This window comes from Dreissena polymorpha, chromosome 9 (genome assembly GCF_020536995.1).
Source record: "Dreissena polymorpha isolate Duluth1 chromosome 9, UMN_Dpol_1.0, whole genome shotgun sequence".
NCBI lineage: Eukaryota > Metazoa > Mollusca > Bivalvia > Myida > Dreissenidae > Dreissena > Dreissena polymorpha.
This window is the reverse complement of record NC_068363.1, coordinates 72,342,949-72,368,801: the sequence shown is the minus strand read 5'-3', so window position 1 is coordinate 72,368,801 and position 25,853 is coordinate 72,342,949. Positions and strand designations below refer to the sequence as shown.

The 25,853-nt window shown below is 35.4% G+C and overlaps 2 protein-coding genes across 3 annotated transcripts in view; both read right to left on the bottom strand.

Moving 5' to 3' along the window:
• LOC127845086 (serine/threonine-protein kinase ICK-like) overlaps positions 1–2,834 on the bottom strand; it is a 29,209-nt gene extending 26,375 nt beyond the window's left edge. The window contains exons 1-2 of the mRNA XM_052375774.1: positions 2,753–2,834; positions 941–1,230 (exon numbers count right to left, since the gene is read on the bottom strand). Coding sequence (XP_052231734.1) covers positions 941–1,041 — 101 coding nt within the window. The 5' untranslated portion in view covers positions 1,042–1,230; positions 2,753–2,834. The remainder of the gene's footprint in view (positions 1–940; positions 1,231–2,752) is intronic.
• A 1,729-nt stretch (positions 2,835–4,563) lies between these two features.
• Positions 4,564–25,853, bottom strand: part of LOC127843743 (uncharacterized) — a 46,012-nt gene continuing 24,722 nt past the window's right edge. For both annotated transcript variants that reach the window (XM_052373480.1, XM_052373482.1), the window contains exons 9-17: positions 21,978–22,206; positions 21,563–21,648; positions 14,735–14,960; positions 13,961–14,063; positions 13,305–13,439; positions 11,378–11,440; positions 9,593–9,654; positions 8,027–8,250; positions 4,564–6,902 (exon numbers count right to left, since the gene is read on the bottom strand). In XM_052373480.1, the coding sequence (XP_052229440.1) occupies positions 6,774–6,902; positions 8,027–8,250; positions 9,593–9,654; positions 11,378–11,440; positions 13,305–13,439; positions 13,961–14,063; positions 14,735–14,960; positions 21,563–21,648; positions 21,978–22,206 (1,257 nt within the window). In that variant the 3' untranslated portion in view covers positions 4,564–6,773. The remainder of the gene's footprint in view (positions 6,903–8,026; positions 8,251–9,592; positions 9,655–11,377; positions 11,441–13,304; positions 13,440–13,960; positions 14,064–14,734; positions 14,961–21,562; positions 21,649–21,977; positions 22,207–25,853) is intronic.

Sequence of the window (25,853 nt, the reverse complement as noted above, 5' to 3'; positions counted from 1 at the left end):
ATGAATTAATCATGCTTAAATAAGTCTGTGGTTTAACAATTTTCTTTATATAAACACATGCAAAACAAACACTGCCCAAACACAAGTTACAGCAACATTTTTGGCCGAGCTAAAATAGAGCCATGGGTGTTTCATTTCATACTTAAATGTATTAAATGACGATTGAACTACAACTTTCTTACAAGGCTCTGAGCATTCAGTTGCCGATTTCGTGATTGACGGCCCTGGCATTACTTCTGTTGCTGTTACATTTTGCTGCGTATCGTCCGAGCCTGTCTGTTCAGGGTTACTCGCGGCAGTAATTTCCGAAGATTCTGAGCGTTTCGAAAACATCGATGATATCGTTACACATCCTTTAGCGTCTATTTTTTGTGTTTTTTTAATGTAATATTTACTATTGTGCGAAGTCATGATTGAAAATAAGCGTCTACAGATATGGTATAGAATGTGTATTGTGCGGCTCTATATACTCTTGTATAATGCGGAACAGTTCGAACGTCATCGCTGAGAGTAATGCATCCGGCAAATACACCAAAAAATCTGTGTCACTAAAGGCTTTATTACGTCGCGAATGAAGGGAAGTCACTCTTTTGATATAAATTATGTTTACTTTTTACAATTTTGGAAGATTTTATTTTTTGGAATTGGGAAAAATGCAATCAAAATTCGATTGGGAATGGGTCCGTTTGCTTTGGGAATGCCTCCGTTTCCCTGAGGCGCAGACAGTGCTGAAAAATCCCTGACAAATACAGTCAAAACTGAGAATAATTCAGTTTGTCTGTTATATATTGTATAATTGGTTTTGGAAAGTGAATCCGCTATTTATACTTGTTCGGATGTGGTATCAACATATAAACAACAATAATATCGTTGCTTAAGTTGTAGATTTCTGCAGTTCTCAGTTTTGACTGTATTATAGATCTTTTTTAAACAAACTTACTTTTTAATGGCCACTTTCTCATTTGTCTCAATGCACGTAGCCAAGAGGACGCTGCCATATGTCCCATCTCCAAGCTGTTTTGTAACTGCATATCGATTCATAATTTATGTCTTTTTCACTTTTTTTCTAACAAACAATTTTATAATATTTCTTCCAGTTGCACCTGAAGATCTGTCTCACTGGGTACAGAACGCTCACAATAAAAATTTCATAAAGTCAACTTTAAAATGTTCAAATTAAAAGGCAACATCTTCTTTTATCCCATGGACATTGACGACTTGGGTTTACATCTGAAATAAAATATACATGTATTAAATAACATTATCATTGATGTCACAATATTGTTAAACAAGGAAATAAGGTAAAATTGCACTTCATAATCTGACTTCAATAAAATAATCCAAATGTATCCATACTCCAAACATTTTATTTGTCCTTTGCATTACCGGTAAATGTCCACATAAATAAAGCTGACAACTACACTTCTGTAGTAGTAACACAACACTTCAAAACAATTACTTTCACTTTCTCTCAATTTGCAGAAAATATTGCATGAAATCATAGCAGATTCTAGCATAAGTCAGTGCAGTGCGGGTACATCAAGTCAGGCAATATTAAATAAAGACATTATTTTACTTTTGTCCTTGACTGCTTGATAAACAAGATCATACACTTCCAAAACCAATGATCGTAAACATGCCAGTGTTGTCGTAGTTGCAATAATTCAACTCTAAGCTTTATAGCCCAATGGGCTGCTTAGAGTTGCAATGCGCTCTCTCTTGTCCATGGGTGCAAAATGTTATCAACAATGCAAGGGTTAAGAAACACTGAAACTGCAACTACTTATTAAAGTTTACCTATTTAAACCACAAACTCATCCAAATGGTACCATTAAAGCAAGAAATAATTGATTTTTATTGACTTTGGTTTTGTTTTGTACGCTGTTTCCGCCATATCGGAAAATTGACCCAATATTGGTTAGGTCGCTGTACACCAATATTTTGCATGTGGGGTTATGTGCTCGAGCCTATAAAGTCGATAATGATGTGGTATTTGATATGGAACACACTGTTTCAAATTTAAACATAAACATGTGATTGTCAGCGAGAAAAGTGTGTTGAAACATCGTCGTGTTTTTTTAGGGTGCATGCAAAGGATAACATCCGTAGGGTGCCAAGTTTATTCATTATTTTCCTCAATTTGTTTTGAACGACGTCTGTTTAGTGAAGCGCACAGATTCTGTGCGCTGAACTGCACCCATGTTTATGAAAGCGTGCATATGGACTGCCAGAGCCGCCATAGCAAAAATTATCAAAGGCTCTGGCAGTCCGTTTATATCGACTAGTGTTGTCGTAGAACCCACAACTGCCAGACTGCTAAATGAGCACTTTATGATTTATGAAAACCAGGGTGACTATTTCTTAATCATTTAAAATACACATTTCATTAAAAGTATTATTTTTCAATTTAGTACGTGAATTAACTTCGATTTTCGTATTGGTTGAATTTGTGGTATAAAAACAAAAGAACCCAACTGTGGTACTTTCCTTTCAAAGAACTGTTAGTGAGTGAGTGACAATTACTTATAGATGACTGCTAAGTATCGAATTTTAATTTAAACCACAATCCGTGAAGTTTCTTTCATTTTTAAAGTATAATTTTGCATATCTAATAATTGAAACGGACTAGTTCAACGACTGTTACAACACCAGTTCCTTCCGATAAATATGCTTGTTAAATGGTCACTTACTTCATTGTAAAAACCATTAAGAAAAATACATTATGCCACATTTTTTTCAAGAAAACTCATACCTCCGCCATGACAGTTGTTGCTATTTGCTCCGTAAACGAGTCACGTGACGAAGTGTAGCAACCATCGTAAATAAACGAGCCGCTTACGTCATTGAAAGATAAGATGATGCTGATGATTTTTTTAATAATTTATTGACAGGATTAAATGATAATTGCAAAAACAAAAACACATGTTGTTGCGTGAAGAAATACCCAAGAGTACGTGACAAAACTTAAGATTCTAGATCTATAAGCCGACTTAATATCTATTTCAATTTTCATGAATACTGAATTTCTTTCGTATCCGTATTATGTGCAATAAAAAAGCGTCAGTTCCAGTAACCTTAAACTTTTAATTAATCTGCTGTTCATCGAAGATCTCTTTGAAGTACGACTTGTGGAATGCCAATGCACGGGAAACATGATGGCGCTCAATGAGATGCCCACAGGTGGTTAGCGTGTGGCTATGATATTAATTAATGAAAACATCATGTTGAATGATAGATTATCATATTAGATCTATTACGAACAATCAACTTTTCTGAAAAAAATAATTTCACTATCAAATATCTTTATCATTCAAAATGATAATTCACACGCTAACCACCCGTGAAGATGTCTACACACTTGAGAAATGCAGTACTCGATACACAGTGACGTAGCTAGAGGCACGTTAAAAAGATAAGTTTTATTTTAAGTCGGCAAGACAGCAACACAATACAAACATAAGCGCATGTGAGCTTTTGAACCGACTTTAAATAAAACTTATCTATTCTTAGTAGACAATAACCGTATATTTTCATTTCAATGCATGTGTGGATATGATTTCTAGTGACGCGGAGCATTTTTATGCACGTCGTGGGGTTTAAGTGAGAACGCAAAAGACGCCAGATTAAACAGCAAGAACGTCACTGTGTGCTGACTTACGGGAATTCGTTTGAACAGCCTTTGATAACCTTTTCCGCGATTTACAGTATAACACCATTAGATCAACTGATGCAGTCGTTAGCGACAAGAGCACCGATGTGACGAAGTGATGTTTCATTGGAACTGCATATAAATTATTGATGGGCTGCTCAGGACAGTCGGAAATACTGCATCCGAAAACGTCGACTCAGTTCTTATCACGCTTAAGGCGTTAAAAGTGTCAACGCGAATGTTAACGTTCAAGTCCACATAAAGCAATCTCCACGCAGAGTTGTTCCATGCTCTAAAATAATAAAAATGAAATGTAACCGCCGTGCAAGGGATCGCACATATAGGTCTACGGTCACCCGTAGCGTTCGGACAATTTTTCATTTCGTCCCATGTTGTTCTTTCATTGAAGTTATAATTAACCTGTAAAATGTCCAAAGGAATAATAGAAAGCACATACCATTTTTTCATACGGCGCCGGAGTCAGCCAGGAGCAAGAGACATAATATATTATAGTGACAGGAAAGTCATGATTCTCCCTTTGCTTTACAACAGACTTCTCTTTTTTACCTTTTCGTATGCAGTGACTATCAATATAAAAGATTTATTAATTGTGGTTTAGTATATATCACCACATGAATTTTTAAAATATTTTAAATATCAATTTTATTTCACTCTATTAAGTAAAGAAAGTTTATTTCGCGCTAGAATTTCGCTAGTAGAGTACTACTTTACTCTATGTATTAATGAATGCTCAGAAGAAAATTTCTGATATTGGCCGCACCTTTTTTGTGCTCTAGTTCTTTTGCTTGATCTGAACGAAAGCATGCAAAAAACGGCAACAGTCCACAGTAATTATTGTGAGAAAGACTGACGCGTCTATACCATTGTGAGAATTGAGTAAGAAAAATAAAACACATCTTTTTACCGTTTATTTATAGTCATTGCACTATGAATCAAATCAAAACATCTAACAAAAACAGTAACAAAAGCCAGTCGACCTTTTACAGCTAGATTTAATAGACAAAACATCAGTCCCACTGGATTCATGTTATGAGTAAGAACAGAATCTTCATCAGTTTCAGTAACTTTACTAAAGTACTGATTATTTGTGCAGGATGCACATTTTATCTTTCAATTATTTCTGTCATCATAGCAACCTATTTTTTTTTTCTGATGAAAAAAACACAAGGGAAAACTGGTAACGTGCATATTTACCAGTTTGCAATATATCCCCATACATTGCACTAAGTTACATCAACCTAGCTTACCTACTCTTTAAGTAATCACAGCATCCAGATTCTGGCTCAAAAAGGAAACAGGACAGACGAGGGGTAAGGCTATAGTAACCCTCTGGTTACTTGTACACTGGTAGGGTACTAACAAGAACCAAGCAACTGACTGCTTTTGTTTGACACACATTATAAACTTCTGGTTTAGAATCAGTGAACCTCTTACATTTACACATCTCCATGATATGCAAGATATATGAGCAGAGAAGCATGCAGCTGTGGTATGGCATAAATTTAAATCGGACTGCATGCTTGAATGTTACAAACCAGTCCCAATTGTCATGCACAAACTGTTCCTGTAAACAGAATACCTGCAGTCCAAATGTGCTAACCATAAATAATTAATAGAAGATTAATAAACTTAACAAACATTTCTTTTTTTAATAACACATATTAATGATCAATAAAAAACCACATTAGACTTCATGATTTTAGGGACATCATTTTTTCTCTAACTGGAAATGTTTGTAGAATGTTTATCGAGGAAATATTTGCAATTCATGCGATTTAATTTGTAACATTATTGACAATATGTAGCTTATACTCAGCCTCCAGCAAAGTTGGAGCTTTCATAAACACTTGAACACTGAAGTGGAATTAACATGCCTGTGAATCTGATTTTGGAAGTTTGACATTAAAATGTACCTATACATTCCCATAAGAACTTTTGCAGGAAACATCACTCCTCATAAAGTAGAACTTTTTTTTTTTACTTCAAACACCTAAAAGCATTTACAATTCAGCAAGAATAAAGATGCCAAAACATTTGTTTTAAATAAAAAAAAATCTAAAAAATTAGGCAAAAATGTTGAACATAGACCACCTGGATAATAAATGATGAATGCTGAACTTTTACCCCATTAAAACAGATAAAGCTGTTGAAATAGAGGTTTTATTTTCTTAAGACAGTACATTTCTAATAAAACTTGTCAATTATTTACCTCAACCATAAAAGTTAGATTTGTATTATTTTTAATTAAATGTAAGTATAGTGAATAAATATGCTGAACAGTACTTTAGTTTTTCCAGTTCCATAGAAAATACAGATACAGTTTTGAAATATTTGTATTTGTACCAGTAGGTCATTTCAAGTCAGCAGTAAAGGCAACCTATAAAAATGTTACAGTAAATATACTATTTCAAGTTTGATATACTATCCTATTTAATAAACCTTATACAGCTTATATTTCAATAAACAAAAGTGTTGCTGAACATGAACTCATAAATACTCTGTCAAAATGAAGTTGATTCCTGTAAATATAAGTGGATTCCGTAAAATATATTAAGTGGATTCTGTTAAATAAATTTGGATTCCTGTAAATTGTGTTGCCTAACCAAACACTGAATCTTAGGTTGATGCCAGAGAAGCAAGGAAGAATATTTTTAGCATACAGATTCTTCGCATTCTCATAGAATTGTTGATAGGTTAAGCACCAATTATGGCAAAAATACATATCTTTTTTCAGAAATATAGGAACATGTCGGAAAGATAGGAGGAGTTTGAGGAGAAGGATTTTTATCAAATATACAGACTTATAGATATATTGTTATCAGTTGACAGCCTGGTATTAGTTAGGAATTATTTTAACATTCCAGATAGGCCCAACATTTCGGAAATGCTAAATACAATTTAAGTAAAAAATCTATCAGAAAACAAAGTTCAGCACATTTAGTCATCTTAACGATGCGACAGTCACTTTAACAATTAATGATTAAAATTGTACATCAATGCCAGAAATTTCTGGTAACACAATCACATACTAAAATCACATGGCATGAGAATAAAGCACACATTTTGCAACATATCACCACAGTTATAGAGGATTTCTGGAAATTTACACTTGAATGGAGTTCTTGAACATGATGATGCTGTTGAATATCTTCAATGCCGGGCCCAACTTGATGTTCATGATTTTAACAATGTCCGTTTGGGTGAGTAACAGAAATGCTTCACCGTCAATTTGCTGTAAAGAGAAAGAAATACAATTTAGGTAATTGAGCAACAGTTTACTTAAAGTCACACTGTTACATTGATTAACGTAAGTCACAAACTTGAACAAAGCAACTAATCTACTTAATCTTTTTTGGTATATTTAGCGCTATCTAGTTGTTGTTTTTTTGTGGAAAATAATGTAACAGAAATAGAACACCAATCTGCAATTAAGGCTAACTATAGTAATATTCTAACATGTTTTAATATTGATAATGTTCTATACAAGAGTAATCAAAATGCTTAAAACAATTTGAACAATTAACAGACTGACTATTTTGTTCTATGCACAAAATGTACCAACTTTAAATCCCGCTTATCTTGGGTTAACTTCATAAATTGCAAACAAGGTGCGTTTGTGAAGCACAATGCCCCCTACTGCGCTTTGAACCCACACAGCAGCTATTGAAGAGAATTTTTATAAGTCCAAGGCACATGACTTTTTCAAAAACCAATGGACTAAAACAAAACACACACTCTGTAAGTCATGTCAGTAGAAGCACATAACAAAAATCAGCTCAATATCTGAAAGCGTTGCGTTAAAAACTTCCAAGGCCAAGTACCATAACTTCGCCAAAAATTAGAGGATGGGAACAAGATTTTCACTTTATCTAAAGGTCATGAAGGTAGACCCATATACTAAAAATCAGCTCAATACAGTTGTTATAGAAAAAATGTCTTAAATCTAAGATCCATTTCTTCTCACAAATCAAAAGACTGGAACAAAGTTCACACTTCATCTGTAGGTCATGTTGGTAGACTCGCATACCAAAAATTTGCTCAATATCTAAAAGCCTTGCGTAAAAAACCCTCTAGAAAACAGAATATCTGACGAACAGTGTGACTGCTATATGCCACCCTACCGGGGGCATACAAAATTGTTTTGATAATACAGATTTTTCATTTAACTTTAACTCTTTGAAGAATTAGTACGGTATTTAAATTTTCTTCTATATGAACAGTCAAGATAAAAGTTACAACTTCTTTGAAAACAAAAGATTAAAATTACCACTTCATTGAACTGATTTAAAACAACCTCTTCTTTACAAAGTATACTTAAAATTACTCTCTTCATTGAAGATTTAGGATTAAAATTACCTCCTCTTTGAAGAGTTTAGCTTGCTCTTCGCAGCCAGGTAGTGTGTTAATGAAGGCAGCCACTTGCTCTATAGTCCACTTGTTGACATCGTTTCCACTGATGTTGGTCACCCCCGGCAACAGCTTGCAGTGTTGTTCCCAGCACAATGGCACGTCTGGTTTCGGAGCAGAAATCATGGAGGATGAGAACACAGAGTTGTGGATACCTTGCCGCAGATTGTTTTCTGTGGAGGAGGGAAGAAAATATATGAGCTTTGCTCTGGAAAAACAGGGTCTATACAGTCTAATCTGGGACGACACTTTCCACTTTTATGTCTATTTTTTAAGGATTTTTTTTTTTTGGGGGGGGGGGAAATTCACCTAAGGCTGCCCCACAGCAAGGCTCCCTAGTAGATACTTGTCAATCAAGTATGAATTGACCAATTATTGGTTTGTATTTTAGTGGAAAATAATCTATCACAGGGATATTCATAAGCAACTCAATAAACTTCATATCTTTGGAACACACTTAACTTTGACAGACAGAAATACCTATGGATCTTTGTACGCATATCAGTAAATTTTGAGAAGAAAAGGTTCAAATGTGTAAAAAAATGACATTTATATCATGATTAAGATATATTTGTCAGATTGATCTTAAAACTGTCGACTGCTTTACAGTTGTCTGCTCATTGTTGAATTTGAATGGAAAGTGTTTACAAATTTTAAATGGCTCTACTTCTTGAGGGTATAACTACTTGTACATGTCACAGACTAAAGAATACATACACATATATATTCAGTTGAGTTTTAGTAGAAACCTATTAATTTAATTAAAATTAGCTTATTTAACCAACCACTTAAGTATGTTGGGTTCAATCCATGGGCGACGGGATAACTAGGCATATCCAAATACACTACGACATCTCAACTCACAATACTCCTTAGGGACAACTAATAGAAATTCCTCAAATAATAATACAATTCTTTAAGTCTCTTTCTGGTTTGAGTATACATATGTGTATACTTAAATCTTTGAAATAAGTAAATATTGCTAAAAGGACACCTTTTGTAAGCAGAAAAAATACATTTCACAAAGAAAATTGATCTAAAAAATAAACTCAAGTACACATGATGTAAAGATTTCCTTAGGTCACAAAAAATTGAAAAGAGTCAGGAATTCATCAAGTGATGTTTTATGGCTTCTTGACAGGAAGCGGCTTTCCTTTGATGACCTCAAACTGACAATAAATTGTCAATCAAGTTAGTCCATTCATGGACAACAGATTTTCCAAGTTTAACCCCAAGTGGTCGCTTAATACAAGATTTACAAGAAAATCAGTAGTCGCTGGTCTCCTAAGACAAAACTAAGACAAAAGTCACTTAATACAATATAAAAATAGAGTGAAAACACTCAGGGGGAATTCAAAGTGGTTGCATATGTCAAAGGTCGCTTTATTCAAGAGGTCCCATCCACAAGATTGACTGTATATGATGTTTTTGTTAAGGAATAAAAAATATTTGTGAATACTGGGCCTGGTAAGGAAAAATGTTGAAAACAAGTTGAGTAAATGTTTGTCTACACACCACATTCCATTTGTTGACGCTCTGAGGCCTGTTTCTGATCCTCCAAGGCCTGGTAATAACTCCTGAGAGGATACACAAAGAATGCTTGCACCTTTTCATGACAGAACATGTAATATTTTTAATAAATGCATCAGTTCATAGGAATTATAATGAAAATTCAAATTAGAGACATTGGCAATACTTAATCATTTCAAACTATTATGTGAAATAGTAGGTGTGAAAACTGTTTTGTATGTAATTATACAAGTATCAAACTAGAACTTGTCACAGTAGTGACAAAAACCCCACTCACAATGTTGTTATCTTCAGAATGTTGTGAAAATGAACAAGAGCACCGCATAACGGGTGCCACGCTCGGCTGCGAAAGCTTGTCAGATTTTTTTTTTTTAAGAGGCCACAGTAACCTTGACCTTTAACCTAGGGACCCAACAAGAGATGTGTTCGTCAGAAACACAATGCCCCCTACTGCGCCATTTTGAAATAAAATTTCTATTTATCATTTGGCAGGTATAGAAATCATCTCCCTTAAAAGCTTATTACTTCCCTTGGATATTGTCTAACCCAATCGGGGAGGGGGGGGGGTCTGTAGAAAGTCAAAAATGACCAAGTCATACATCACTGACAACCAAGGACTGTGGTTTATCAAAGAGATCATAGCCAGAGTTCATCATGTATCTATCGACATAAGTCCACAGGTATGTAATGAACAATACGAACTAAGTACATGAAAGAAATGATAATTATATCATTTTAAAAAAACTTTGACAAATCAATCATTTGAGTTATAAATAATCAAAATAATAAATATGTACAGTAACTTTGAAAAGAACTTCAATTCTTGGTAAGGAAATATATAATATGAGATTTATAATTATATAAATTACTTCCCTTTAAAATAATTGTCTCTAACAAATCTCTATTTTTAGTATCAAATAATTAAAAGCCACTACCGTGACTGTAGATTCACCACTCAAAATGTGCAGCTCCATGAGATACACATGCATGCCAAATATATTATGTGGCTATGTTCAATATTGAATAATTATCTCCCTTTAAAGCTTATTACTTCCCTTAAATGTGTATTTTTTACCGTAGACCTTGAAGGATGACCTTGACGTTGACATTTTACCACAATGTGTTTGTCAGAAACACAATGCCGCCTACTGCGCCGCTTTGATTTATTTAACAAAAATATATACGTGGGCAGGTCAGATAACTATGTCCATTTAAAGCTTATTACTTCCCTTGACTTTGTTTTTTCGACCCTAGACCTTGAAGGATGATGTTCACCTTGAACTTTTACCACTCAAAATGTACAGCTCCATGAGATACACATGCATGCTAAATATCAAGTTGCTATCTTCAATATTTAAAAAGTTATGGCCAATGTTAAGGTTTTAGCACGACGCCTACGGCGGACGACGAGCTGGCTATGACAATAGCTCGGGTTTCCTCCGAAAACAGCCGAGCTAAAAATTTGGCCCTTGGGGTGCAGGCATCTTTGACCGAACCCATTTTTGGCATTTTTTTTACAAAGTTTGCAAAAATCACAGTGCAAATTAACAAACCAGAACCACATATTAAACCTTTGAGATTATAAATATTATATTGCTATATGTGTCTACATAAATAATTTGACCCCTGGGTGAGGCAAGTACTGACAGAATCCCATGGTGATTCAAGTGTACACCGCTTTACTTTGTATCAGGAAATTACTTAAGAAAAATCATTACAATCATTACGCTGTATAATTATCTACATAATTTAACAAACTGATAAACATACTTTGGCTTCCTGCCCCTCTTTTCAGTTTTCATATGTGGAGATTTAACAGTTACTTTGTAGCCACTGCAAAATAAATATTAATCACAGGTTAGAATACATTTATTGTTAAAATTTCTGCTAAGTATCTGTTTGTTAAGTTTCAGTCTACTTACAGCAATACATTTTTAATTACAAATGAAACACAATTATGGGAGAGATCGAAGAATGGGTAGAAAAGGGCCCATCTAAATGCTAAAGCTGTGAAAGTTTGAGCATGATCCACCAAGTTTTTAAACAGGAGTTCAAGACATACATACATAGGTATGGACAAATGCAAAACTAAATGCCTCCCAGTCTCTTGCTGCATGAAAAAATGCATCAAGTGCGATAACAAGCTTAAAGTTGACAACACGAAATACTAAACATTACATCGGAAATAGACTACCAAACATAGCTCACCCATAACACTTCATGTTCAGGTACTACCAAACATAGCTCAACCATAACACTTCATGTTCAGGTGAGCTAAACATTTGCAATAACTTAAGTTTTGCACTAAAAACACACACACACACAAACAGAACAATTATGCGGATATTAAATAGAATGTGGGGCACATACAAATTAATCTGACCTACCTACCTTATTTTTCTAGATTGTGTGGAAACAAATCACTTAGTTTTTTCAACTTAAAGGCATCCTACATGTACACATAATTGAAGTGTTGTCTTAATGTTCAAACAAATAATGTAAGTTAACTGCTAAGTGGTTCACACTACAGCCACCGCAGTATATGTTATAGACAATTTAAATCCTGTATAAAACCTTCATTTGAATATATATCAAGAGATGTGTTTGTCAGAAACACAATGCCCCCTATTGCGTCGCTTTAAATTAAATTTCAATGTATCATTTGGCAGGTTTAGAAATAATCTCCCTTTTAAAGCTTATTACTTCCCTTAGATTGTATTTTTTTTACTTTTGGATCCTTAAAGGATGACCTTGACCTTTCACCACTCAAAATGTGCAGCTTCATGAGATACTCATGCATGACAAATACCAAGTTGCTATCTTCAATATTCAAAAAGCTATGGCCAAACTTTAATGAAGAGTAAAGTTTTAGGAAAAAAATACAATGTTATTTGACCTTTGACCTTGAAGGATGACCTTGACCTTGACTTTTCACCATTTTAAATGTGCAGCTCCATGGGATACACATGAATGCCAAATATGAAGTTGCGATCATCAATATTGCAAAAGTTATCAAACTTTAACCAAGGTTAAAGTTTTGGGACAGAATGACAGACAGACCAAAAACAATATACCCCCTCTTCTTTGAAGAAGCGGGCATAAAAATAGCTACAAAAATATGTGTTTGTGAAACACAATGTCCCCCCATATATTTGACTTTTGACCTTGAAGAATGACCTTTACCTTTCATCACTCAAAATGTGCAGCTCCATGAGAGATGCACATGCATGCCAAATATCAAGTTTCTATCTTCAATATAACAAAAGTTATGGCCAATGTTAAAGTTTGACGCAAACAAACCAACAAACAAACAGACAGGGTAAAAACAATATGTCCCCAAGTATGGATTGGGGGACATAAAAAGTATATTTTTATAATCCAAATCAATGGTTGAGCATGAAACCAGTGTAGCTGATATAAAACTGTAAAGCAGATGTACCTGTTTCACACTCAACCCTCTTAACCCTTTGCATGCTGGGAAATTTGTCGTCTGCTAAAATGTCTTCTGCTGAATTTCTAAAATTAGCATTTTCTTCGATTTTTTTTCAAAGAATACTATCAAAATAGCAAACAGTTTGGATCCTGATGAGACGCCACGTTCTGTGGCGTCTCATCTGGATCCAAAATGTTTGCAAAGGCCTTCAAAATTTGGTTCCAGCACTGAAAGGGTTAAGAATCTAGAGCATTTGAGCCTCACCCTGTCTCTGGTGAGCCTGTGAGGTCATGTGGCCTGGAAACGGAGGTCATGTCCTCTTTCCCTGGGGTTCCCAGTCTGTCGCTGACTGCAACCTCCTTGTGCATGTTCAGCTCAGAATACGGGCAGCCAAATGTGCTACATGATAAATAGGCATAGGGACTTAATTAATGTGCATTAAGTGTAGTCCAAGATGAGCCTTGCAGTCCAGACAGGCCAATCAGGGACGGCACCGCTCATATGTTGTTGTTTTTTATGGAAGAAGAAAGCATAACTTCACTTTGCTGTTTATTGTGATATCATTTAGCATCTGTTTGTGTGACTTCCAACCATTTAAGACAATAATTGGAATAACTATCCCATATCAATTTTGGAAGCTAACAGAAACAATGCTTGATTTATCAAAACAGGATCTTTTCAATCCAGTCTACAAATTTCAGAAAACTATTACATTTTCAACAAATATTTACTGAAGTCAAAGTTACATAAAACACACTCATATGCAATACATATCTTCAGCAGCAAGAGTTTGTTTAATATTTTGATTAAAATTTTCATGATAACTTTACTATCAAGTATAACATGCATCTACCTATTATAAAATATTTTGGGTACAAAAGTGTTCTTATAATCCTAAGATTATGGTGCTTATTTCTTACCTATGGTGCCCGGAGTACTTTGGTCCCTTGATATGACCGATGCCTTTACAGCCAGAGGTAGGGCAGATGCCAGGGCCGGAGTTCACAACTAGGTCACTGGGAGCTATTGAAGTCAGAACAAATTATTTACTACAGTACGTGACTTGAAGACTGCTGTCATAGTGCACCTACTGGTAATATTTTGACACAAAAGTGTTTTTTTGTAAACATGTATCATGCCTACCTATCTGCAGCCAAGTCATCACTATGTGCATTTGTTAACATATTTTTTTAAGAAAGGTATGCCTCCTGAGACCTTGAATTTGTATTTCATGATCTAAACAGTCATATTATAGGCATCTTCCTTTTCTGAAGACTAATTCACATGATACAAGTGCCCTCTAGATATAATCAGGAACCAAAACTGTATAAAAACTGATAAATAGTGTTTATTGATGGGAGCAGAAATAAAAGATTATTTGAAGGGTGAAGCTAGTATCCTTATTGCTAGCTTTACTCCCATTAAGTTTCATGTTGGAATCTTTGATAGTATCTGAGACATAGAACTCTAAAGTTAAAGCATACAAAAAACAACAAATCGCAATATTATTCAAGAAAGTATAGGGTTAAGGCTCATGTTAAAATATTATATACTATAATAGTTACAGCTCTGAAAATTCTGGGACTGACGGAAAGACAATGCCAACACCAAATATCTCAACCTTTGGCGTAGGACAACTACTTGTTCTACACAGAAAATGTAGGGTCAAAAGTCTGACTTCACAGAATACATACTGATGGGAGGCACAAGAGGATGTCCAGTTTTGGCACACCAGCCTGGTGGGTGTATATCTGGGGAGTCGTCCTCCAGCCAATAGTCATACTGGTCCGCCCAGCCGTCAAAGTGGATCTTCACCTGGAACTCGTCCGTCTCTGTCACCGTGGCAACCCTCACCAGCAACGGGTTGCGCTTGTCCACCACCTCCACCTTCATGCCTGCCTCAAACGCTACAGGCTGTCTCTAGAGGAAATACAGAATTGGAATTTCAGCGTTATCTTTTTTAAATAGTTGTTTCTATAGCAACATAACACAAAAACGGAATTTCAGTTCTATCTTATCTTATATGCAGCTTTGACAATCAGGATAGAGTGATCATTTGTCTGCATCATGTGACACACAATGGATACGATTTACAGTGATATTTGTGGCACTTCGAAAAAGTTATTTGTTTTGGACTGTCATATGTTTGGACATATAAATCTAAGGTTTAAAAATAAAATATTCGATTATATTGAATAAAAAAGGAGTTGTAATGTCATACAAATGTTTTTACATCACATTACATCTGCTATTAAAAACATTGATAACAATTTTAGTTTTGATTGCAAAACTTTTATACTGGGATCAGTTGGTAACCAATCTGAAAAGTATAACGTTCTATGTCTCGAAATAAAACGCTTTATTTATAACTGTAGACGTAGAATGGTAACCCCTACAATTCATGGTCTCCGAAGTAGCTGCAAAATAGCCTCTGCAGTCATACAAATCACGCATTTAGCCAATAGTTATAAAAGTTCATGGGAATTGGTCGAATCTCTTTGTAATACTAATTTACCATCATAATTATTAGTATTTTTGTGTTGTATTTTTATAGAATTGGCATACATTATTGTAACATGACTGACTGTACTGTAATTCAATTTATTACTTTTCCAGAGATGTTTGCATTTAAATGTACAATGCATATTGGCGAATAAATAAATAAATGGAAAAAAAACAACAAAAAAACAAGAGGCCCCAAAGGGCCCTGGGTCGCTCACCTGAGAGACTTAGATGGAAAGAAACAAAGATTAAAACTCTTCAGCAAATATTTCAAATTATTGGTATGACAAGACTGACTGATAAGGTGTTCCAAAGTATTCATAATAGGCCTATATAGAAAATTACCCCACCCACCCTGGTGGCCATGTTTTTAATACCAGATTTTTTAAATATATATATATATAAGGAAAATGCTTTTTACAAACATATTGAGAAAACTGACCCATCCCCTGGAGGCAATGTTTTTCCACCGATCACGACCATTTTTCAAATTCATCCGACATATCAATAAAACCAATGTTTTTACCAAGTTTCAAGATGATTGGCCAAAAAATGTGACTTTTAGAGCGTTCACAGGCTTTTTCAGTACATAAATATCAGGAAAATGACCCCCCCCCACCCCAGCGGTCATGTTACTAGATGGATCAAAACCATTTTTTAACTCAACCATCATATCCAGGAAACAAGGATTGTTAACGTTGTTTTGTGAAAAGAAAAGGTTTGCTGTTTCGGCAGATATATATATTATGCGTTATCAGTAGTTTTGTGTGTGTGTGTCTAAAAAAAATTAAATAGACATTTGTTACCCGTTGCGACAAAGCTATTATTTTGGATAAAAGTAATATGAGGACAGTAATTTAATAATGAGCATCAGCAAAAGAAAATGGAAGTACATTTTTCAACAAATTGTTGTCCAAATTTGAGATCATTAGATAAGCATCTCAGCATCTTAAAGGGGATGACTGTTTACAATCTGTTAAGCAAAAACACTTTTAGATACTGAAAACAACCGTATTTGTTCAAGAGATTGTGCTTTTATAAAAAAGTTTTTGCATAATTAAATAAAATATGTTGAATTGTTATCATATATCAAAGTCAGTTATAAAAAAGTAAATGAGTACGAGAATATGTACAGCTACTAGAAATTCAATATTGATCTTCTTTTATAGTACAAAACATCACTTGATCTTTCTTATAGTTATAAATATGTGCAAATATAGAAGTTAACACACACAAGACATTTGAAAATGTATCATATCAAAACAACTACCAAACTATTTGTAATTTAAATGCACAACAAATCTGAAGCATGAATACATTATTCTTGCAAAAACAAATGCAAATCAACTTTTCTTCAAACAGTTGTTTGTGCTTCTTAAAAGATGTGATAAGTTGTTGTTTTTTACTACCAAATTTTTCACATTTTTTACAAAGTGTTTTTAAACAACTGGAACAATTTTAGGACTCACCTTGCATTGATATTTCCAATTGAAACAACAATAAAACCTGCTAAAATCACAAATCTTTCATAATCACACACACACTACTGACTAACTGAAAAGTGTAGGGGTAAAACATTTCAAGTTGTAACATCTTATGAATGGTTTCCATCTAACATCAACACAAAGGTCTTTGATTAAAGTGCCCAGTTAATTGGGGTCAATTTCCAGGAGTGTTACACAATTACCACCTGGCAACAATGCAGGCACAGGTTTAAATCAGTTTTATAGAAAGTAGCCTAAGAGAAGTGAATAAAAAGTCAAATAAGATTCATATGCAACACTAATTGTTGTTTTATTGGTTTTACCACTATGTTAAATTTCTGCAAAGATATAGATAACAATCATAAGTAATGGCAATAATTAATTTGTATAATGCAATAATTATAATTAGATATTTGGGTTGTGGTTAATGTTTCTGAATCCATTACCAGTATCATCATAATCATCATAATCATCATAATCATCATCATCATCATCATCATCATCATCATCATCATCATCATCATCATCATCATTGTGCACCAACATCCACATTACAACTAGAGTTTGGTTTTAATATAGTCATATTATGAAAATGGCCGCTACCCTGGCGGCCATGTTTTTCAACAAACCGTTACCATTTTCGAACTCAGCCAAGCTATCAATACAACAAATCTTCGGACCAAGTTCCATGAAGATTGGGCTATAAATGTTACTTCTATAGTGTTAACAAGGTTTCACTATAGCCATATAAGCAAAGCTGCCCCGCCCCTTGGCGGCCAAATTTTTCAACAGACCGAAACCATTTCAAACTCAGCCTAGCTATCATAAAAACAAATGTTCAGACCAAGTTTCATGAAGATTGGACTATAAATGTGACTCCTAGAGTGTTAATAAGGTTTAACTATAGCCATATAAGCAAAACTGCCCTGCCCCCTGGCGTCCATGTTTTTTTACCGATCCAAACCATTTTCAAACTCAACTGTCGTATCCAGGAAACAAATGTTCTGACCATATTTCATGAAGATTGGACCATAAATGTGACTTCTAGAGCGTTCACATGTTTTCACTATATAAAAATAGAGAAAATTGCCCCGCCCCCTGGTGGCCATGTTTTTTCACCGATCTGGACCATTTTCGAACTCGTCCGAGATATCAATGAAACCAATGTTTTGACAAAGTTTCATGATGTTTGGGCAAAAATTGTGACCTCTAGAGTGTTCACAAGGTTTCTTTAAAGCCATATAAGGAATACTGCCCCGCCCCCTGGTGGCCATGTTTTTCAATGGACAGAAACCATTTTTGAACTCAACCAACATATCATTAAGACAAACATTTTGACATGAAGTTACATGAAGATTGGGCATCAAATGTGACTTCTACAGTGTTCACAAGGTTTTTCTTTTTTTAGTTTAGTTTAAACCTATTTATTTTAGCTCGATTGCATCGAAAGCCTTAGGCTTATATAAATGCTCTCGAGTCCGTTTCCTGGGCCTAGAACCAGTACTTGGTGTCTTTGGGGGAAATCTAAAGAACGCTCCCACGGTGGGGATCGAACCCGTGACCTCCCGGTCGCTAGGCGGACACCATATCCATTACACCACTGCGACCTGTGTTTTTCTTTTTTTGACCTAGTGACCTAGTTTTTGACCCAGAATGACCCAGTTTCGAACTCGGTCGAGGTATCATTGGGACAAATGTTCTGACCAAGTTTCATGAAGATCGGACAATAAATGTGGCCTCTAGAGTGTTCACAAGGCAAATGTTGACGACGCACGCATGATGCACGCACGACGGACAAAAGGCGATCACAATAGCTCATCATGAGCACGTTGTGCTCAGGTGAGCTAAAAAACAAGAGCTGTCACCATAGGATGACTAATGCCCCCTATAAACGCTTGATAGAAGTAATGAGCATTTTTCGAAACCTAAACGCAGATTTCTAAACCTAAACGCAGACCCTAATTTCAAGGTCAAGGTCACAGGGGTCAAAATTTTTGTGCGTATGGAAAGGCCTTGTCCATATACACATGCATACCAAATATGAAGGTTATATCTCAAGGGACATAGCAGTTATGAGCATTTTTCAAAACCTAAACGCAGATTTCGAAACCTTTACACTGACCCCAAGTTCAAGGTCAAGGTCACAGGGGTATAAAAATGTGTGCTTATGGAAAGGCCTTGTCTATATACACATGCATACCAAATATGAAGGTTATATCTCAAGGGACATAGAAGTTATGAGCATTTTTTCGAAACCAAAACGCAGATTTCGAAACCTTTACACAGACCCCAAGTTCAAGGTCAAGGTCACAGGGGTACAAAATTTTGTGTGTATGGAAAGGCCTTATTCATATACACATGCATACCATATATGAAGGTTATATCTCAAGGGACATAGAAATTATGAGCATTTTTCGAAACCTAAACGCAAAGCATGACAGACAGACGGACAGTCCGATCACTATATGAATAAAAAAGCAATATTCTAATTTCTTTTTCAGCATTCGTTGCCATCCCTGTTAAATACTATTGTTTGAAGAAGAGTGTACCAAACATTCATTTAAGTACACTGTGTAATCACTATTTTTGCAGAGCTTTTATTTGGGCCTCTGTTGCAGGCATACATTCCAACCGATTGTATATATTTGCTGTGCTACATGTTTATCTATCCATATGCCTGGTTGATAGATCTTAAAGTGTTCTATTTTGTCATTTTGTAAAAAAGGTTAGTAATCTTTGTATTTTAACAACACCATTTGATTTTTCAACATAAAAATAACATAATTTGTAGAAACAAAACAAATTGCTTTTAAATATAAAATATTAACTGCAAAGAATTCTGACAAGAATAAAATTTCCTCCTTAAAAACTAGGGCATTTTTTCATTCAGTGAAATAAAAACAACATTGCATGGCAGAAAACAAATTGAAGTAGTGATTTCAAGCATCAACAAGGGCTGTTTGTAAAACATGCATGCCCCCCTATATGGGCTATAAGTTGTAGTAGCAGCCATTGTGTGAATACGTTTTTTGTCCCTGGTGGTGGTGGTGGTGGTGGTGGTGGAAAAAAAGTAGTAGTAGTAGTAGAAGTAGTAGTAGAAGTAGTAGTAGAAGTAGTAGTAGTAGTAGAAGTAGTAGTAGTAGTAGTAGTAGTAGTAGTAGTAGTAGTAGTAGTAGTAGTAGTAGTAGTAGTAGTAGTAGTAGAGTAGTAGTAGAAGTAGGTGGTGGTGGTGGTAGCAGAATAAATAGTAGTAGTATTAGTAGTAGTAGTAGTAGTAGTAGTAGTAGTAGTAGTAGAGCAGTAGTAGAAGTAGTAGTAGTAGTAGTAGTAGTAGTAGTAGTAGTAGTAGTAGTAGTAGTAGTAGTAGTAGTAGTAGAGTAGTAGTAGTAGAAGTAGTATTAGTAGTAGAAGTAGCAGTAGAAGTAGAAGTAGTAGTAGTAGTAGTAGTAGTAGTAGTAGTAGTAGTAGTAGTAGTAGTAGTAGTAGTAGTAGTAGTAGAAGTAGTAGTATGCATTACAAAAATGCAGTTAGCCTTACATTTGGTAAAATTAAAAATTTTTACAAGGGAGGCAAATCTGTAACAATAAATTTAAACTTATTGCATTTGTTTCCCCTGTAGTGTATTACCTCCCCTGTCCTGCTTATATTTATATTAATCAACAAAATTAAACATTAACACAATATTTAATATACAAAATATACAAAAAAATCTCATATTCTGATAATATTTTTACTGATCCACTGTATTTTACTAAAAGGATGATGTTTCATTGGACTGATAATTATAGATTTAGGATTACAGACCAGTTGCCTCAGTAATATTGTTCAGAGTGTGCCATGTTGGCAGCGTATGCATTCTTGAATTATCATTCAAAAAACCACTTTACTATTTCGAGTAACCGTGACCTTGACCTTTGACCTAGTGACCTCAAAATCAATAGGGGTCATCTGCGAGTCATGATCAATGTACCTATGAAGTTTCATGATCCTAGGCCCAAGCATTCTTGAGTTATCGTATGACAACCACCTGGTGGACGGACAGACCGACCGACCGACAGACCGACATGAGCAAAGCAATATACCCCCTCTTCTTTGAAGGGGAGCATAAAAATGGCACTCAACCATGATGCAAGTGACATGGTTGTTGCACCCAACACATCTTGAAATCCCATCCGTCATATTTGTCTCTTCACCTGTACATGTCATCAATGCAGTACGCTAGGGAAAAGTCAGGCGGGGGGTAAAAAGGACTAAGAAATAAATTATTAATATGCCCCATTCTGGGAAAACTGGGCTTAATGCATGTGCTTAAAAAAACATGCCAGATAAGGGAGGACACTTTCTGCCTATACTGAATTTAACCTAAGAAGAGACTTCCTTTAAACTAAAAAATAACAAAACAAAGCAGAAAGTGTTGTCTCTTATTTGTCTGTCCAAACTATCTTGGATGACGCTTAGACACATGCATTTAGCCCTGTTTTCCCAGACTGAGGCGCACATATTTGTGACTAATAGTCCTGGTTCCTTTAAACTTACAGGTTTGAATGCCCGGGGTGGTACAGCCTGAGACTTGGTCTTGGTGAGATACTGCTCCCATGTCCACCCACTGACATCAGTCCAGTCTGCAAACAGTCAGTAATCGTAAAGCCTATAAATACACTTGATTGAGTTTTAAACAAAACAAGAACATCATTAAGGATAAGTACATGTACATAGTTTTAAACAAAACAAAAACATCTTTTAGGATAACGTAAGTACATGTAGATAAATACAAGTAGGTGCTACTGAATTAATGAAAGTTTTTGCGAAAGTCTTGCACTTTCTTACATCCAAGTTAAATTCAAATTGGTGAAGATAATAAAAAATGATAAGATATATTAATCTAGTGTAAGGTGTATTAATGTATTAAGCCAAAAAACAGCACAATATGATGACCGAAACCAGTTTATACCTTGGGGAGGTGAGAGGACCAGTCCATTCTCTTCACAGTAACCTATGGGGTGTATCATGGGTGAGGACATATCACACCAATAGTCGTAGTTGTCCGCCCAGCTGTCAAAGTGGATGAGCACCTTGTCTCCCATGATGTCGGCCACACTTGCTACACAGATCAGTGAAGAGTTCTTTTTGTCAACAGCCTCAAGCTTGCTGCCCACTCGGAATATGTTTGGGGTTACAGCCTACAAATTTATACTACTCTTTTGGAAGGCTCTTAGTATTTTCTAATTGTTTACAGGGAAATAGCAAGGTATCAATGAGACTAGAATATAATCCACATTTTGTGGACAATGGGCGTAATGCATGTGCCTTAAGTGTAAAGACGACACTTTCTGTCCAAACTGGATTTTTGGTATGAAGAGCCTCTCACTTACACTCGGAATACTTGAAAGGTTTCTGGTGGTTTACAGGAAATATCAGTGTAACAGTGAAATAACAGTGTAACAGTGAAATATCAGTGTTACAGTGAAATATAAGTGTAACAATTAAATAACATTGTAACAATGAAATATCACTGTAACAGTGAAATAACAGTGTAACAGTGAAATATCAGTGCAACAGTGAAATATCAGTGCAACAGTGAAATATCGGTGCAACAGTGAAATGCCATTGTAACAGTAAAATAACAGTGTAACAGTGAAATAACAAAGTAACAGTGAAATATCAGTGTAACAATGAAACTAGAAATGGCGCGGCAGAGGCCGACTCGTATCCCCACGCCACATGTTTGACACAGGGGTGCCCCAGGGTTGGTAATGGGGCCATGCATAGTTGAAATTGACCGTATTGTCATAAGAGATGTTCAGTATATATTTGAAGCAATTCAACATAGAAATGAAGAAGTTCATGTAACATAACCTAAAAAATGAGTGAAAATCTATACCCTAATTTCTCCTCCTCATCCTGCTCTCCTAACAAATCTAATCTTGAATCAACTTCACTGTAGTCAATTATGTACATGTCATCCTAATTGGAATGACTTATGAGATGGCTGAACATGCTCTCTTATAGCCAATCTTCTTGCTCCTGTTTTGGAAAAGTTATATTTTGAGGTTAAATGGTTGACTAAATAGTAGCGTCTCAGAAATTTTCTATCGCAATCTTGTACACAATAATGAATATGTTGAATTTCACGTCTCTCTTTGATGTGCCTGTTCAAAGTCCATCTTGCTTTAAATTGTTTCTCACATTTTTCCCATTTGAACATTTTGACAGATTTTCAGTTATGAGTCTAAAATTGTAATTGCACAAATTGAAAGTTTCAGCCCTTTTATAGATTCTTTTAGTTTCTCATGCTTTTACGCTTGACTGCATTCTATCTCTTCTCTCATATACAGGTGTCCCTTTGCGCCAATATTTTATAATCCCTTGTATAAACATTAGATGGATGAGCTAAACCATTTCACAGATGAGTTAACACAAACAATTGAATACTAAATACATCTCTGCGCCACTACTGTGTAACTCTTCGCGCCACTTTAATTTATTTTATTTTTTTATATCATTTGGCAGGTTATTTACTTACCTTCCTTTAAAGCTTATTACTTCCCTTGGATTTGTTTTTTTTTACCTTTGACCTTGAAGGATGACCTTGACCTTAACCATTTACCACTCAAAATGTGCAGCTCCATGAGATACACATGCATGCCAAATATCAAGTTGCTATCATCAATATTGCAAAAGTTATGGCCAATGCACCATACCGCCATTTACCGGTGGCATAAAAATAAGTGAAAATCTCTGACCAGGCCCCGCCCAAACCCCCCATAACTTTTGACCCAGGGGTCAGATCAAAATTCCGTCACTGTCACCGCCGCACATATGCTCATAGCTACCATGTACTGTGAAACCATTTATTTTCGTCGGCCCAAAATTTCGCCCTTTTCATAAAAATGACTATTTCGTTCGCTCTTAAATTCGTCCATTTCTTGTTTTGAAAAAAAAACAAACGTCCGATTTGTTTGTAATACATGTAATACGCGGTTGCGAAAAAATCGTGCTGGGGAAAGAGAGGTGACACTTGGTAGTCACTTGCAGGAGGTGGGCCTTGTTTGGCATATGCCAATTAACAAGTCTGTTATTTTAGGTGATAGTAACTGTCCCTTATTATTTCATGTCATTGACACGTTCTTTGTTATGATTAGCGTATAAGTGGGACTGAATAATCGTTAACGAGTGTTTTAAACAACGAAGCCAATTGCCGATTGGTCTTTTTCCCTTACTATCACGGTCAAACTGATAACAATCTTACCTTTATCGGTAAAATAGTAGATGCAGTTAAAACCAAACAACCAAACACAAATCAAAATGTTCTTTATTAATTTGTAACAAAGCGCAGAATATATTTCAGTCAGGTGTTGATAACACATCGTCATATTTTAATTGCGTTAAATAGTATTGTCTTTAATCCGGATTCGCCGCGTGTAGGCTGTATAATCTGCAACACCCCTGAAAAAAACAATACACACAATGGGTAATAAAGTTGTTAACAATTAGCGCTAATCAACACTATTATACCTAAACGAAGTCGACGCATTCGATACAGCCTTATTGCATTCGCGTTTTACAGGAAATGTCAGTTGTCAGTACACTGTATAATGAACACCCCTTTGTGTCAAAACCGGATTTAACTTGAGTGTGAATAGTCGACTGTTTCATGTTCTTTGTATCAATATCATCTGTGTATCTGTATTATAAGTAAACCAGTCAACAAACAAGGTGCGCGCTTCCGCATATGGGTATTCGAACGTTAAAAAAATTTACCTACGGTTTAGCGGTTACGCCGTCAAACGCATTAAGCAATATAACTCTTTTTTTTTCACTATTTCTTTATTTGAAAAAAATACTAGTGGCTTATAACTTACCTTGCAATCTTTTTTTCTTGCATTTTGCGAGTGTGCGAGTGTTAATTTCGAGCCCTGTGTATATGTGTGGATTACGCTGGATTTTAATGCCTCATGCCTACGGTAATTCAGTCTTATTTGTTTCAAATATGGGACATGATTGTTCGTTAGGATCTTGAATTCGTCCATCGGTCGAAGGACGAAAAAGGCGAAAATTAATGTCGGACGAATAATAATGGTTTCACAATATGTAAGTTTCAAGGTTCTAGTGCTAATAGTGTAAGGAGGAGCAGGTGGCCAGGACGGACGGACAGACGCACATCACCACAATATCCCCACTTTTTCTCCGAAAAACGTGGGGATAATAACAGTGTAATAATTAAATATCACTTAACAGTGAAATAACATTGAAATAACAGTGTAATAGTGAACTATCAGTGTAACAGTTAAATAAAAGTGAAATATTAGTGTTACAGTGAAATATCAGTGTAACGGCCAAATATCAGTGTAACAGTGAAATACCAGTGCAACAGTGAAATACCAGTGCAACAGTGAAATATCAGTGTAACAGTGAAATATCAGTGTACAAGTGAAATATCATTGCAACAGAGAAATAACAGTGTAACAGTAAAATATCAGTGTAACAGTGAAATATCAGTGTAACAGTAAAATAACAGTGTAACAGTGAAACAACAGAATAACAGCACAGACTTAATGAAACATTGGACAGATCTGTCAAGATTGTGTTTGAATTTTATCAGACATTTGGTAAGTCTTTCAATATTTGCCTGCCTTCCTATTCAGGAGCTACGCTGTCCATTGTCAAGTCACAGTATGTTTCGAGGTCTCATTAGTGTACAGGTAGCTCCAGCCCAGACTGCTTGGATGTGCAGGCTGGTCTTGCACTACGTTCGAGTCAGACCAATTTTGCATGGAACAGATTATATTGTATAAGAGAATTAATTTCCCTTTAAACTTTGATATTC